We start from the raw sequence: 14,631 nt of genomic DNA, 5'->3' as shown, positions 1-14,631 counted from the left end.
CGCCTTGACAGGAGCAGAGGAGGCCACAGCTCCGTACACCAGGTGTGGAAACTGCGGTAGGATGTAAGAGGAACAGAGACAAAGGAGTGACAAGAGCTACAAAATGAATAGTTAATAAAATTCATACATAATGTGTTGTTTATTTTCTGACCTGCGTGGCATATGCAGAATAGAAAATGCATCTAGTGCCTTTTACAAACATGGAAATTCAATATAAGGTTGGGTTCTAAGGCCATTTTTAAAGTGACCACACATGAGATAGTATTATTGGAAAAATCTGGTGATATTCAATGTACTGTATATATTATTATTGTTTAATGTTATTATTGTCAACAAATCCCATTAGAAGGTACCACCAATGAATTTATTCTTCAAACAAATAATGTCTGTGTAGCCAAAGCCTGATATATCTTATTCCTCTGAGCCGTAGAGCTCCATTGTTGTCCAAAAACTATTAAAAACACATCAATAAGCCACAATGCTGCAGTGGCTGACATTTTTGATATGATGAGCACAGCCACTGTAACTTTATTTTGAGTCAATCCCACGTGCACCATCCTGCTGCTGTAAATGCTTGCTAATGTAGTGTCCAATCCAATCAGTAGATTATTAGTGATCTAGGACCTGAGTGTGCCACTGAATTAACTGTCTGTCTTGTGCTAGAAAATCTTGTATTATGCACCTTTTCTCTGAACCATGCAGACAGAGCTCCAGAGTACGAGCCTCCGAAGCTAATCCAGGTGTTCCTGTGGCTCAGATTGAAGTTTTGGCTGATGTACTGTTGGAATACAGCCAAGTCAGCAAGCCTGGACAAAGCAAAAACACACAGAAAGAATGTTTAACCCTTTCAGTCTTTCACCTAACACACATTATAGATACCATCCGCTTATCTGAGGTCAAGTTGCGGGGCAGCAGCTCCAGCAGGGGACCCCAAACTTCTTTTTCCCGAGCCAGATTAACCAGCTCAGACAGGGATCCCGAGGCATTCCCAGGCTATTATAGATACATGACATACAAATGTAATGGAAAGAAACAGGCATACATGGGGAAACACACTAGGTTTCTCACACTTGATTATAATGTACAAAAAGGAATAATGAGTGAGGTAAAGAAAGAGACATTCACACCTGTCCTAAGGTGGGCACCTGTACTGGTTTTACCTTGAATGTCCTTATTTTTGATTGACTGTCCTGGAACATGTATTTGGGGTCACTGGGATGTTTTTATTTGATCTATTCAGTAATTTATAGTGTCAGTATGCCCATTGCTATGAATTGTGCCAAGGCAAGGCCCAGACGGATACTTGAAATTTGATTGGCTCAAACACACACACACACACACACACACACACACACACACACACACACACACACACACACACACACACACACACACACTCTGGTAGGGAGCCAACACTAACGCCTGCTGGCTGCTCAGGTGTGCCAGGTTCTCCGTTTTGAGACCGTCAGGGTTGATGCTGTCACCATAGAAACGGTGCTCCAAAGCCAATAGCAAAGCCCCATTCTCTTCAGCCATGTCAACATGGTGACCTGGGAAAACATGGTCAAAGCAGATTAGATTCAGTGTGTAGCAAGGTTTACTGTAATACTTTTTTAAGCAAGAAACACACTGACAGTATGAGGGGATTAAATGTTTTGAGGATGCTAAAATGTGTGATGGGGTGATGATGCACTATCAACCCACTAAACTGTAGGGCCTATAGGTATGTTAAAGTAATTTTTCCCCATTAAGAACGGTGAGAATTTGTTTTTGCATATTTTCATATAAAGTCTGACTGTAGATGTGTTACATGAGGTGATTTCTGAGTATATATTTAATCTGTGTTTATGTATGACTTGATTTCTTTTGACATAAACATTGTACTGCAGGCTAGAAGTTCTGCAGAGCACAACAATAGCATGAAGAAGAATGAAGCACTGTTCAGCAGAAAGAGTGTGAAGAACGGCAATATTGAAATTCCAAATTTAACTGATGGAAACATGGGAAGAAAAAGATGTGAGGATTTGATGGGTACTGATAGAGCGCATCAAAGGGCAGGACAGATAATGCAAAGAATATGCTCGCAAACAAGTTTCATTTTACTAACACTAAATAACTAATGTGATGCTTCACTCATTGTTTCCATTTTTATTTCTAAATCTGCAAGCGGGTGTCAGCCATTTTCTGTATTTTATCTGTTTGACCAATCTGCTGTCTGAAATTGTGTGACAGACCGGCGAGGACATGTGTTGCATTGTACTGTACCGGCCAGAACATCAAACTCAAAGATGGGCCCTTCTCCTCCGATGAAGAGGAACACTGGACCATGAGGACGTTGCCAGTACGCCTCATTCACAAAGAACCTCTGGAAAAAGACAGGCAGAGAGATGCAGAGAAAGAAAGGCTTTATTCAGGTTCACCCAAACCAATAGTCATGGTATGTCAAATAAAGTGACAGCACAGCAGCACATTCACAGTCTTAGTGTAAGTAATCCTTTATTTAAATCTGCGGTGGACATATTTGAGAGCCAAAAGAAGCTCAGTACATGCTGTTAGGAGACATCGTCTTGTCGGTGCCTAGTGGAGTTGGGGAGGTAAAAAGGTTAAGATAGAGCTCACTCACTGCTGAGCTAACGTTGGTAGCACTTTCGCTCTTGTCTGTAGAACAAAATGAAAGCAGCAGGAGACTGATTTAAGGTGACAAGGCAGCTGTTTCAATAGATTTTCTGCATTGGAAAAACAATGAATGAATGAATGAAGAAATTTATTTCAGACATATCAAAAATAAACCAAAGTATCAAAGAAATATACTAATAAGTTAAATAAGCAAAACATGCAATAAACAATAAGTAACACTGGCCAACTTAGACATGTCTGAAGACGTCTGAAAACAATGAATGATGCTCAGAAATAACATGTTTGAAAATAAATATTGTCTTTGTCTAGGTTGTCTACGGAGGCCCTGAGGGGCAAGTGATTTAAAAAAAAAAGTGATTATATATTCATATATTTTTTCCTAACTCTGATCTGGTAAAACAGGTGATTTTTTTATTTTTTAAGTTACGCTGTTTCACTTGTGATAGGTGGAGAAAAAAGTTTTGTCAGGTGATTTTTTTTTGTCAGGATCATTATACTACTGTAATGTGTTTGTTGTTGTAATTCTCATTTGGGCCACAAGAGGCTGAAGTGCACCACTACCCCTCGTTCTAAATGGGACAGAAAGCATTCATGTTTTCTTCCAGATGAGTTTTAATTTCTCCAAGCACTCTAAACACAAGGTACAAATGAATATCCACCTGGAAGATAAGCACCTGCCTAAACTTTTGTTTTCACCTGTTTTTACAGATGAAAGAAAGTAACCTTTTCTTACAAGTCATAAACACAGGAGAGAAAAAAAAACCAATTTAGATCAGACTTAGAAAATGGATCACAAGAATTGTTTTCTTTCACTTCAGCCTGTCAGGGCTTCCATAGTTATGAGATCACAGAACCTTGTGTCAGTGTTCTTTTGTCATTACTGTAAGTCAAGTGTACAATTGCTTTTTATGTCTCAAATATCAGGCCTGTATCGTGTAATCATCTGCTCCATGCACTCACAATGGACAGGCCATTGATCATTGATATTTCTCTACCTGAGGGAAGGTGCTAACGTCTTGTCGGTTGAAGTGGTCCAGCTGTTGGTGAATCCTGCCCTCCTTAACATGCTGGAGAGGCTGACGACCACTGACCGTCTGCTTCTGGAGATGCTGCTTGGCTTCCTGCAGCTGGAGATTACGCACACGCTCCTTGATCTTCCTCAGAATCCGTCCTGGCATTTAAAGAGGAACCAAGCAGCAAGGAAAAGAGAGGACAATTGTGCACAGTCATGGAAAAAATACAATGGTGGTGGTACCAGAGCTGATAACTTCTTCTAATAAGGCTCCTATGTGGCTCTATCAGCCGTTTGATTGATTAAAACAGGTTATGTTCATGTCAATGAGGTGATGGTTGGCAAAAATACTTAAAACTCTACCTAAAAAATCTCTGATCTATTTCAGGAACAGTCAACATCTAACATCAGTTTCCCAAGGGATTCACTGTCACCAGCAGCATCTGTTTTCTTTTGTCTTCCAGCTCAAACTTGACAACTGCAAACATAAATAAACTGTACCTGAAATAATGAGCAAAGAATGAAATATTACTCAATTGCCTCAGCCTTCTCATATTTGTGCTATAGAAGTATGATTTCAACTTTTCAAAAACCTTTGCAAATCCTGATACGTGTGAATTGCTTTGATTTATTTTGTATATTCATCAAGCTGTCAAGTTACCAATTTCAAATCTGTGAGTAAATTATCACATTCAGAGGAGCATTCATCAACTCACCAGCATCAGTGAAGTTCAAGACGAGTAAAAGGATGAGACAGTGGGCCGGTGAGAAAAACATCTTTACCATCAAATCAGAATACTTCAAGCTAAAAGTAATGTGTATCCAATCTGCAGGACTTGGGAGGACCTCCACCACTCACCAGCTCCCTATATAGTCCTCGAAAGTGACTGCAGTGATGAGGTGATCCCTTGATAAATGGCTGCAGAAACTGTCATATGACCTGTGCATTATTATGAGACCAGAGTGAGACTTTTTTTTGTGTGTGTGTGTGTGTGTGTGTGTGTGTGTGTGTGTGTGTATCTGCCATATAAACTGCTCAGCAAAATAGAGCGTTGGCTTGGGCTTGGTTTGGGATAGTAACAAGATCTCTCTGCCTTGTAATGGCTTTTTTTTGGAGTGGTTGAGTTAGAGGAGCATTTTCTTGACTTCCTCTTTTCCCCTTAATGTGCTGCACCAGGGTGTGAAAGCAAACACACACACACAGAGGCTTAATTCCAGTAACATGCACTGTGCCTCTTTGGCGTCATGTATTTTTGCAAAATGTCTCTCTTCTCAGAGTTTGTTGCTCTAAATCTACTAAATGCTTGAAAATGTAATGAAGGCCTATCTTGAGTTCACTCAAGCCTGGAATCACAGACGCATTGTCTTAAAGGTCACTGTTTAGTTTTTTAAATAATAAACGTCAATGTAAATCTTCCAATTTAAGGATGTATTATCACATTAAATATCATCGTGCAGTTTCTCCGAAATGAGCTGTGAAGAACTAACCCCCATCCTGACACTTGATAAGGTGTAGCATTTATACCTTCTGTCTCTTCAGAACATAGATCTTATCAGCATTCAAGACGTAATGAATGCTAAGTGCATTTTCCATTCGGTTAAAATATATAATTTAGGTTGCAACAAGTTGGTTAATTCAATAACGTCACAGTGACCACAGTTCCTGAGATAAGTCAAGTGAACTTCCTGTTACTTTTTTAATCGTCTCTCGCAATCTTCCATTTTGTACATCTAACCTCACTTCATACAAATAAAGAGCAGAGGGAGGAACTGACATGTCCTGTGCTTGACTGCAAAATTCAATAAAGCACACCGAAACATTGCTTTTTCTCATCAGGCAGGCTAGACATGAACAACACCATGGAAGATGGACTCATGCATGAGTCAAATCTGGGTTATGCTCTGGTCTATGGCTGCATCTTAGCACTGGGTCTGCCTCTTAATGCTGTGTCGCTGTGGATTCTACTTAGACGCCACAGCCTCAAATCCCCCAGCGTCGTCTTCATGGTCAACCTGGCCATCTCTGACCTGCTGCTCGCCATCTCCTTGCCCATGAGGGTCTACTTTTACGCCACAGGCACCTGGCCACTGAGCCCTGAGGCATGTATCTGGACCACAATGCTCTTTCGCAACAACATCCGCTCCAGCTCCATCTTCATCACCTTCATTAGTGTGGACCGACTGCTGGCTGTCGTCTACCCTCTGAGGTCACGCCATCTCCGAACCGCTTCCAACGCCTTGAAAGCTGTTGTGCTCGTTTGGCTGTTTGTGTTGGCATTGAACATCCCGGAGACATTGGAATTTTCAAAATTCATAAAGCGTAAGAATAACTCTACCTGTTTTGAATTTCAACATAGGCCTAAAGTCACCATTAATAACGTTTCCCAACGCAGCTATCATAAATCAGCATTTGCTACTTATTTACCGTCTGTGTTAACGCTCATCCTACTGGCAGTCAACGTTGTGTGCACCACGTCGGTGTCTTGGACTCTACGCAGTGACTCAGCAAGGGTCAACAACAAGGTGAATGTCATGCTAATTTTTGTCATGAACTTGGTTATGTTCATCATATGTTTCTTGCCTGTGACGGTTCATTTATTATTTCTTGGGCTACCTGTGAGTACACCTTTAGTATGTCTTGCTAGTTTTAACTGTTGTCTGGATCCACTTTTGTATTACTTTTCTCTGGATGCCTTCTTGAAGAACAAAGAGGATATAGAACTTGCAAGAGAACCAGACCACGGACATACTATTTTCATGCACTAGTCTCGCTTTGCCAGACCTTCCTATACAGCGCTGCGGGCGAGGGTCTAGCTAGTCCACACAGCATTCCGGGATGGGAGAAAATGTGCTCTGGTTCATAGATATTTCTTTAAACCAATTGTGAATCACAAACCGTGGCACTGTCTGGCGCTTAGCAAAATAGCCTCAGGAAGAAACTTGTTTTGGTGGAACACGTGTACGTTCAAAAGTTGTTTTAGTCGTGCAACAGATAACTCAGATTTGACAGATAGTCTAGCTAGATGTCTGGATTTACCCTGCAGAGATCTGAGGAGCAGTTAACCATAGTCCTCATAAATCCACAGAGGTTTAAAATTCCAACACAAAGAAAGCGGAAGGTAACGGACATCCGGCCAAAAGGGACAACCTTTGGAATTATCGCCTGCACCGGAGCAATCCTGGAAGTGGAATGTTGTGGAGCAAGCTACCATGACGTATGTCCTCATTCTCAATAGACTAATTGTCATGAGATGGCGTCAGATTTTCTGATTCTGATTTCTTTTTTTCTTTTTTTAAATAGCTTGTTTGGGTGTGGGAGGGATATGCTATGCTATGCTCTCATCTAACTCTGGGCAGAAAGCGAATAAGTGTATTTTTCTAAAAGATGTAACTATTTCTTGGCAAGCAAATGTTCTATTATTTTGCAGCTGACTGAAATCATCTTGTGTTATACCTTCTCCATCAGTCATTAGAACTAAACTCAAAAGCCTGAAGACTTGCATGTTTAACAGCAAAGCTGGTGAGAAAGAAAGCGTACTGTATAAGGTTTTGGGTGAACATGTAATCTCATTTTAGCATTATTTTTTTCTTATTGTATCTTTTAATTCTTTTATGTAAGATGTGTTCTGTATGTTTAAATCATTTGAAGTGACTCAGGCTTTTGTCTTGTTTGAGAGCGTCTCAGTCACAGAGCCAGCAGTTCTCCAATCCTGAACCTCGCCAGATGGAAGGGCATCGTTATAAACCGACAGCAGACTGTAAGGATCGTGATTACCACATGGGCAGATTTGAAATGATCCAAAAGTAACCCTTGCAAATGCAATTAGCCATTGAGGATTGGCAAAGTAGTCAATAATGGGTATCATCTATGACTTGGTTTATATTAATTCAACTAATTTTACACACTATAAATGAGGCCACTGATCATTAACTGCATTTTGTTATCTGGTTTAAATCCAACCACACATATCAATCTCACTTCTGTTGTGCAGCAGATGGATGGGTGTGATGCAAGAGCTAGATAAGGATGATGACATTAGAAAACAAGTACAAATTAGCTACTTGATGCAATGCTGTAGATTTCACAGCACGACAATAAAAGCTATAATCAACATCAGAACGAGCAAACAAATGAATAGAGTAATCAGAGAGAGAAGAGAGAGAGAGAGAGAGAGAGACGCTTGTCTGGATATGAGAACAAGCTGTGAAAATTCAGCTAAACGTTTCATTCGTGGTTAGATATTCTGTTGTAATGGCCTAAAAATGGACACAGTGGAAACGTTTCTTTGTCAGTCTCAAAATTTGGAAGAATTTCACCAAAAAAAAACAAATGCATGGTTTGAAACTATTAGAGCTACATCAGAATTTTATAATTTGGATAAAAAGACATTTAAGAAAATGCTGGATTATAGTGTGTGTAGCTGGCTATTTAAGTGAGTTGTTGTTGAAAAGTTTATTCTTGAATCTTGACCAAATAATTCAAGGGCCACTTACATGCTTTTACTGGCACTTTCAACTTAACTGAATCTCAAGGTATTTGTCAGTGGATAGGGTTTTCTCAGTTGTCATGACGATTGGGAAGGGGTCATTGACCCGGAGGTAATATTCATCATATCACCATTAAAATGTTTCATATAAATATTTATAGTAATAATCTAATAACCTCACATCTGATAACAAACATTGCAGTCACAGCAAATTGGATTGCTACTACAAAAAAAAAAATTTAAATACATGAAAATTATAACAAAGAAGTGAAATGAGGAATATAAATGCATGTTGAATTAAAAACTTCCTGGCTGCAGCATAATAATGTTGCCAGGTCATTTTGCCAAAGGTTTGGGGGTCTGAAATTGAATAAAGCATCAACAAATCCGTAGTTATAATTTCCACTACTTTATTAACAGACAGATTTCATGATTTCATCAGCAGACAAAATATACAGATCAAAGTTGGTTTTGTTTGACTAACATAATATGCTCCCTTTCAGTAGTACTGACTTTAATCCAGTCTCTGACTCTGGACTAAGGCTTTAAACGTTGTTTTACAAAACATTCTAACAGTGCGGTTTTTCACATAGATGAACACATGCAAGGGAAGACAAAGACATTATTTTAAAATCATTCACAAAAGGCATTGATGAAGAAAGCACACACACAAAAAAACATGACAAGAAAATAGAAAAGCTGATGACAAATGAGAGCATCCAAAAATAAATATGGGTCATCACCAGTTTTAATTATGATGAAATACTATAAAAAAAAAAATGTAATGAAAAAAAGTCAAAGCAGACTAATGTCCAATGCAACCTTCTTGAACTTCTAGGAAATTAAAAGCAGAAAGGGGAGCAAAGAAGCAACAGGCAGGCAAGAGGATAAAGATGCAAGTAAGTCTAGTCATCAGCAGTTACATGTTTACATTACAGAGAACATGGGGAAAAAAATAACTATTGAATTATTGTCTATGGATAATGATGGTTTAGAGAAGCAAGGCTTCATGCTTTGCACCGATGATTGTGTTAGTAGAACTAAGAAGACACAAAGTATCCTCCAGGGCAGGAGAAAAAAAACAAAAGTACAGTCTCCTTGACGACACATGGAGACAGTCATTTCCCCCAACGACGGTAACCATCATACAAATCCCAAGAGGAAGAGGAGGGGTCTTGAAATTATAATTCATTATGGGCTAGAGTACTTTGCTACAAGGAAAATCCTGTGATAGAACCAACAGTTTAGTATTGCGTTACACCTCAGTGTAATTATTACCTATGGAAAATAGACAACAAAAAAATAGGTTGGTAGGAAAAAAGAAATCTTTTACAATATCAAACCAAAATCACAAGTAAAGTGCAACTCAAACATCAGTTCTACAGGAGGATGCTACAGTGGCTGGGGTGGTGACCGCAGATATGCCTTTGGGTGGGTGGGATGACACGGATGACCGTCGTGTTCACGCTTCATCGCAGATAACAGTCTCCACCACAAATGTATTCTCGAAGTGACGGATGTGGTGGCAGTCCTTCGCCTCGCGCTTGTTGATGCCTGAGAGGGAAACGGGGTGAGACACAGAGAGGGGATCAGTGACGTGACTTGATCACAACAGTTTCAAACAATAAAGTTCCTTCTATCCATTAAAACAAAAACACAGAACGTACCGCCATCTACCATGTGATTGATGGGCCTCTTAAAAACGTTTCCCTCCATTAACCCCAACTTACGTCTGCGGGTGACACGGCGGTTCAGACGGTACGTGTCCTTCCCATTGCACAGGCGGTAGATGAAGGGTCCCAGCTGACGCATGTTGTGCACTTTGCCAGTAACCACCATCTCTTCATGGATGATGTAGGTCTGAGGCAAGTATGTTCCCTTCTGCAAGAGACGAAAGGTACAATAACAAGCTCACTGGAAAATGATTTCCAACAGAAACACTAAGGGGCCGAATAGTCCAAAAACAGACTATATTGGGTGTCTGCACACATGGACGTGTTCACATAATAACTTGACAGCTCAGACCGTTTAGGGAACAAAGAGCTGGAGAGGCCAAAATGAAGGGAGCTATCATAATTTATTAGCCAGGTCGCTTTCTCCACTTTCATTTAAAGCCTACCCTGTCGGAATATAAACTGCTACACAAAAGATTTAGATTTTTATACAGTTATGAGACAGACAAATGGTACTGCTAAGTCTTTTGAATCAACTGTGTGAATGTATTGTCCTGTAAACGACCAAGCTAACATGCTTGCTAACTGACAGCTAGCAAGTTAGCTTGGTAAAAGAGCATTTGTTTTCCTCTTTAACGACACCGTATTTGATGAAATTATGTACAAGCCCAAGAACAAGATGCCATGAAAATACGAAGTAGCTTAAAGAGCTCTTGTGGCTGACTAGCGTTAGCATCTTCAAACCTTGCTGGAATGGTAGCTGTTAGCTTGATAACTACTGTAGGTAACTAACAATGCCTGCGAGTAATCACTTCATCACCAAGCGTCCAGCGCTGCCCATTTCAGATGAATTTCACTGTACCACTTCCTGCTGTGACCAGGCCTTAACTCGTATGACCAGATCTCAGTTTCTTTGTTTTTTTTCTTACAATAAACTGTACATTGGTAGAGTCAGATGCGAACCATCTCATAGCATTTAGCAACAGGGAAGGCTAAAAGTAAAGCCATTCCTTTCTAAGAATTCAAGAGAAAAATGATGCTTATGAATACATTAAGTTGTTTAAGATTGCAGTTGTGTTACCTTCACATTGATAAGGAGCTCCCAAAGGTTGCGTGGAGGCATCACGATGGTGGTGTTGAGCTCAATAACGTAGCACTTGTCCAGAGCAATGTCATGGTAGGCAGTCAGTCCCTGGAAAATAAAGCAGTTTAACAAATACAAATTCTAAAGACAAGTACTTTGGTTTTCTGTGCTCATGTTGTTATGTGTTGGCAGTTTCTTGAACGGATACTTTAACAAATATTGAATTTATGGCTATTAACATTTTGTATGGGCACTCATGATCCGCAGTGGATGAATCCTACTGACTTTGATGATCTACTGTCTTTTCATCTACGGTCATCAGTTCAAAATTTCAATTTGTGAACATGTTTGAATGCGGATGTTATAAACTGCAGTATGCTGGGCTGCAGATTGTGGTCTTGTTTTATGTTTTTGTGTTAGAATTTTTATGTAATTTGAAAAGTAAATAAATAACAGTTATAAGTTAATTGCAGTAAATATTTAACTGTGTACTTTGTGGGTTTTCTATTCAAGTTGTATATGTCAAATGAGTGTGTGTTTGGTCCTCACTCTGTGGAAGTCATGGATTATATCAGCGGGGTCGCTGCCTCCAAAGTGAGGCACGGGCACGGTGATCTTCTCATAGTTGTCGGCCAAGTAGATGCCGACATTTTCCTCCAGCTCCTGACGCCCACGCAGCGGGGCATACACAGAGTCTTCATAAAGCACCCTGCAGTGGAACAGGTTCTCCTCTGGGATCTACACACATATAAATAAGCATTTGGATCAACACAACTGCTGGAGCACTCGGAAACAAGTCTGTAGCAAGAATATCCTTTTTTTTTTACTGCAGTGACTTGAATAAAAAAACAAAATGAAATAATTTCATTTATGAATACAGTATGTGATGCAAGAACCAATCTGAGAAACATACAACACACATAATCAGGTCTTACATGAGGTATAAAGTAGTAGCGGTAGACATAAATGGAGGCAAGGACCAGACCAGCCATGAACACAACCAGGCCAAACGTCAGGCAGCACAGGCCATTGAGGGGAGACTTTTTGGGCCGCAGCGGCAGGACCAGCTCATCCTCATCCTGGAAAACACAACAGAGATATTAATACTTCAAATGGGCACAGAAAAGCATTTCCAGGCAGCTTCAATCCAACTTTCAGCTTACTCATCTTCACCAAGAAGAGCAGCTGAAAATGACCCGAATTAACTAACTGCTAAAATAGAAGCTCACATAAATGGCAACTCCGCATTTCAAATTTGAATTAGTAGCACTTCCCAGCGGAAAGGATGACGGAGCGCTTGGTAATGAAAACTTGACTGAGATGGTGAGTAATCTTCCCAGACGCCTCCAGTCTCGCAGCCCATCTGCTGGTGCCACGCGCCCAACCTGTGCTGGCAGGGTGGCACTACACACAGATAGTAGACAGTCACTGTGTGCTTCCATCTACAAAAACAATGACTAACAGAGAAATGCTGTACTGTCGAGTGGTCGTGGCAGGTAAAATTATCTCCTGATCTCCTGATGGTTGCTATTCTTAGCTCAGGTTTTGGAGAGTTTTTCCTTATCCAAGCTAGGGTTAGGACAGAGGGTGTCGTATGCTGTACAGATATTGAAGTCCTTTGGAGTCCAAATTGTTCCGATGTTGGGATATGTAAATATAAATCTGATTAGACCAGCTGGAGTTGTAAATGAAAAAAAAGGATGTGTGCATGGGAACGGCTGTGGTCAGAAACTTCACAGAAAAATCATAAAAATCGTGTGCGAACATTTTGTGTCATTTTAAATAGGAGATGACACAAAAAATAGAAAAGCAGTGCCTTTGTTTCACAATGTCTGCTAAATATGCTGTATATTTTTGCACCTTACATTAGCACAGTGTCTATCCTGTATGTATATTTTCATATAAGAACAAAGTCATTTCAGTTCGATACACTGTTCTTTGTGGCACTATTTGGAAGCAGAAGGTGCAAAGGACAAGACGACAACTGTGTATGTGCGAACACACACTTCTGTGAGACTCGGTTCTTTGTGTTCTCCCACCCCACAGAGAGAGATAGAGGCTCTTTTCACACCAACTAAGAGCGTGACACACCATGAGGCCTGTCCGTCTCCTGTTCAATACACACCCACTCCAGCTCTGTACTTTTGCAATATTCACTTCATATGCATGCCTGATGTCCTATCTAAATTCCATTATGGTTCATCATCTTCGGGGCTCAGCCATGTATCTTTGATAAGGTGATGCTGGGATGCAGACAGGCAAAGTTGAGGACTCCATTGCTCTGCCTCATTTAGAGCTGTGAAAAATAATCTTGCATGCACTGCAAGCCACATCATCTGCCATTTTGTCAGCCAAAAGCTCATGCATTTCTTGCATTCTACTTTTTTTAAGCTGGGGAGTTGTTTATTTAAATCTGCACTGAAGGAAAGAAATCAGAGGCCATGTCACTTATAAAGCAAAACCCCAAACAAATCCTTTACATTGTTTAAATTTCTTTTTGCTTGTAATACTCTATACAGCCCGTAACAAAGAGCATGCATTTGCACATTATAACAATTTGCATCAAGCCTACAATACGCCTAACTACTGACGCAGAAGAAAACCATCGAATGTGAAAATGAAAATGACATGTTTTGTTTCCAACCAAATGGCGATAGACGCTGTCAAAGATGCCCTGCTGTTCACGGCTGTGCAGGTGCAGGCTGCCCCGCAGAACGAGTAGGCAGGAGAGCCTGGGCACAGCAGGCGTCACGTTGGTGTCATATTAAGACGACAATGACAAGCGTTTTTTTTTTATATATATGTCAATGGTTTTTAATAAGAGAAATACTCACCATCGGATGAGGAATGAGAATTTCGGTCTTGTCGCCATCATTCTCCTTCTCCACTTTCTGTCCCGCGACAGACTGGAAAGTGATCTTCACCATGGCTCGGTGTCACTGTGCGTCTGTCCTCTGCAGGTGTCCTCGCTCTTCGTCTGGGTCTCTTCGTCAACGATAGCTGACCACCTTTCTGAAACAAAGTCCCTCACCTCGTCGACTGACTGTCCTCTTCTCACCGCTGAGCTGCTTCTCTGTTTTTGTCTTTATCCACCGGAAGTGTGCTACTGCTTTTTTTTTTTTTTTTAAATATGTGGCCTTAAAGCACTAGTGCGGTGCTTTATGTTTACAGTGGTGCTGTATTGTATCAGCTCTCATTTATTTAGTATGTTAGAATTATTGTACTGTCTGTCTGTCTTATAACAAGAATATGCAGAAGCATTTATTGGCATGCAGATGACTGAGTAGTGAGGTATAACTCTGTTCTAGTTTATATATATATATATATATATATATATATATATATATATATATATATATATATATATATATATATATATACACACATATATATATACACATATATATATATATATATAACACATATATATATATATATACATATATATACACACACACATACATAAAAACATAAACACACACACACAAAACACACACATACACACACACACACACACACACAGTACAGGCCAAAAGTTTGGACACACCTTCTCATTCAAATGCGTTTCCTTTTTATTTTCATGACTATTTACATTGTAGATTCTCACTAAAGGCATCAAAACTATGAATGAACACATATGGAATTATGTACTTAACAAAAAAGTGTGAAATAACTGAAAACATGTTTTATATTTTAGATTCTTCAAAGTAGCCACCCTTTTTTATTAATAAAAATATT

At 39.9% G+C, this 14,631-nt stretch overlaps 3 protein-coding genes across 3 annotated transcripts; 1 reads left to right on the top strand and 2 right to left on the bottom strand.

Moving 5' to 3' along the window:
• Positions 1 to 753: 753 nt before the first annotated feature.
• On the bottom strand, positions 754 to 4,426 carry LOC120551358 (thymus-specific serine protease-like). The gene is made up of 5 exons (XM_039788757.1): positions 4,366 to 4,426; positions 3,633 to 3,808; positions 2,266 to 2,365; positions 1,398 to 1,550; positions 754 to 806 (listed from the first exon to the last, which is right to left on the bottom strand). Exons 1-5 carry the CDS (start codon positions 4,424 to 4,426, stop codon positions 754 to 756), a joined length of 543 nt encoding a protein of 180 aa, XP_039644691.1.
• Positions 4,427 to 5,411: 985 nt separating this feature from the next.
• Positions 5,412 to 6,657, top strand: LOC120548698 (lysophosphatidic acid receptor 6-like). Its single transcript, XM_039785114.1, has one exon. It carries the CDS (start codon positions 5,498 to 5,500, stop codon positions 6,413 to 6,415), a length of 918 nt encoding a protein of 305 aa, XP_039641048.1. The 5' UTR covers positions 5,412 to 5,497; the 3' UTR covers positions 6,416 to 6,657.
• Positions 6,658 to 8,529: 1,872 nt separating this feature from the next.
• On the bottom strand, positions 8,530 to 13,994 carry itm2ca (integral membrane protein 2Ca). The gene is made up of 6 exons (XM_039790166.1): positions 13,728 to 13,994; positions 11,829 to 11,972; positions 11,443 to 11,631; positions 10,891 to 11,001; positions 9,867 to 10,017; positions 8,530 to 9,690 (listed from the first exon to the last, which is right to left on the bottom strand). Exons 1-6 carry the CDS (start codon positions 13,818 to 13,820, stop codon positions 9,599 to 9,601), a joined length of 780 nt encoding a protein of 259 aa, XP_039646100.1. The 5' UTR covers positions 13,821 to 13,994; the 3' UTR covers positions 8,530 to 9,598.
• Positions 13,995 to 14,631: the final 637 nt, after the last annotated feature.

The sequence above is a fragment of the Perca fluviatilis genome, chromosome 2 (assembly GCF_010015445.1).
Source record: "Perca fluviatilis chromosome 2, GENO_Pfluv_1.0, whole genome shotgun sequence".
Lineage (NCBI taxonomy): Eukaryota > Metazoa > Chordata > Actinopteri > Perciformes > Percidae > Perca > Perca fluviatilis.
Note: the sequence above shows the minus strand (reverse complement) of the source record. Positions and strands in the feature narration are given on the sequence as shown.

What these genes read in the sequence shown, in the direction of transcription:
- LOC120551358 (XM_039788757.1), bottom strand. Translation starts at nt 4,426, where the DNA reads ATGTTTTTCTCACCGGCCCACTGTCTCATCCTTTTACTCGTCTTGAAC. An exon ending in ACGTTAGCACCTTCCCTCAG is followed by an intron (nt 2,366 to 3,632) that starts GTAGAGAAATAT and finishes GTCTTTTTCCAG; the next exon opens with AGGTTCTTTGTGAATGAGGC. An exon ending in AGTGTTGGCTCCCTACCAGA is followed by an intron (nt 807 to 1,397) that starts GTGTGTGTGTGT and finishes TGCTTTGTCCAG; the next exon opens with GCTTGCTGACTTGGCTGTAT.
- LOC120548698 (XM_039785114.1), top strand. Translation starts at nt 5,498, where the DNA reads ATGAACAACACCATGGAAGATGGACTCATGCATGAGTCAAATCTGGGT.
- itm2ca (XM_039790166.1), bottom strand. Translation starts at nt 13,820, where the DNA reads ATGGTGAAGATCACTTTCCAGTCTGTCGCGGGACAGAAAGTGGAGAAG. An exon ending in TTCTCATTCCTCATCCGATG is followed by an intron (nt 11,973 to 13,727) that starts GTGAGTATTTCT and finishes TGTGTTTTCCAG; the next exon opens with GATGAGGATGAGCTGGTCCT. An exon ending in CCGCCGTGTCACCCGCAGAC is followed by an intron (nt 9,691 to 9,866) that starts GTAAGTTGGGGT and finishes TTTCCCTCTCAG; the next exon opens with GCATCAACAAGCGCGAGGCG.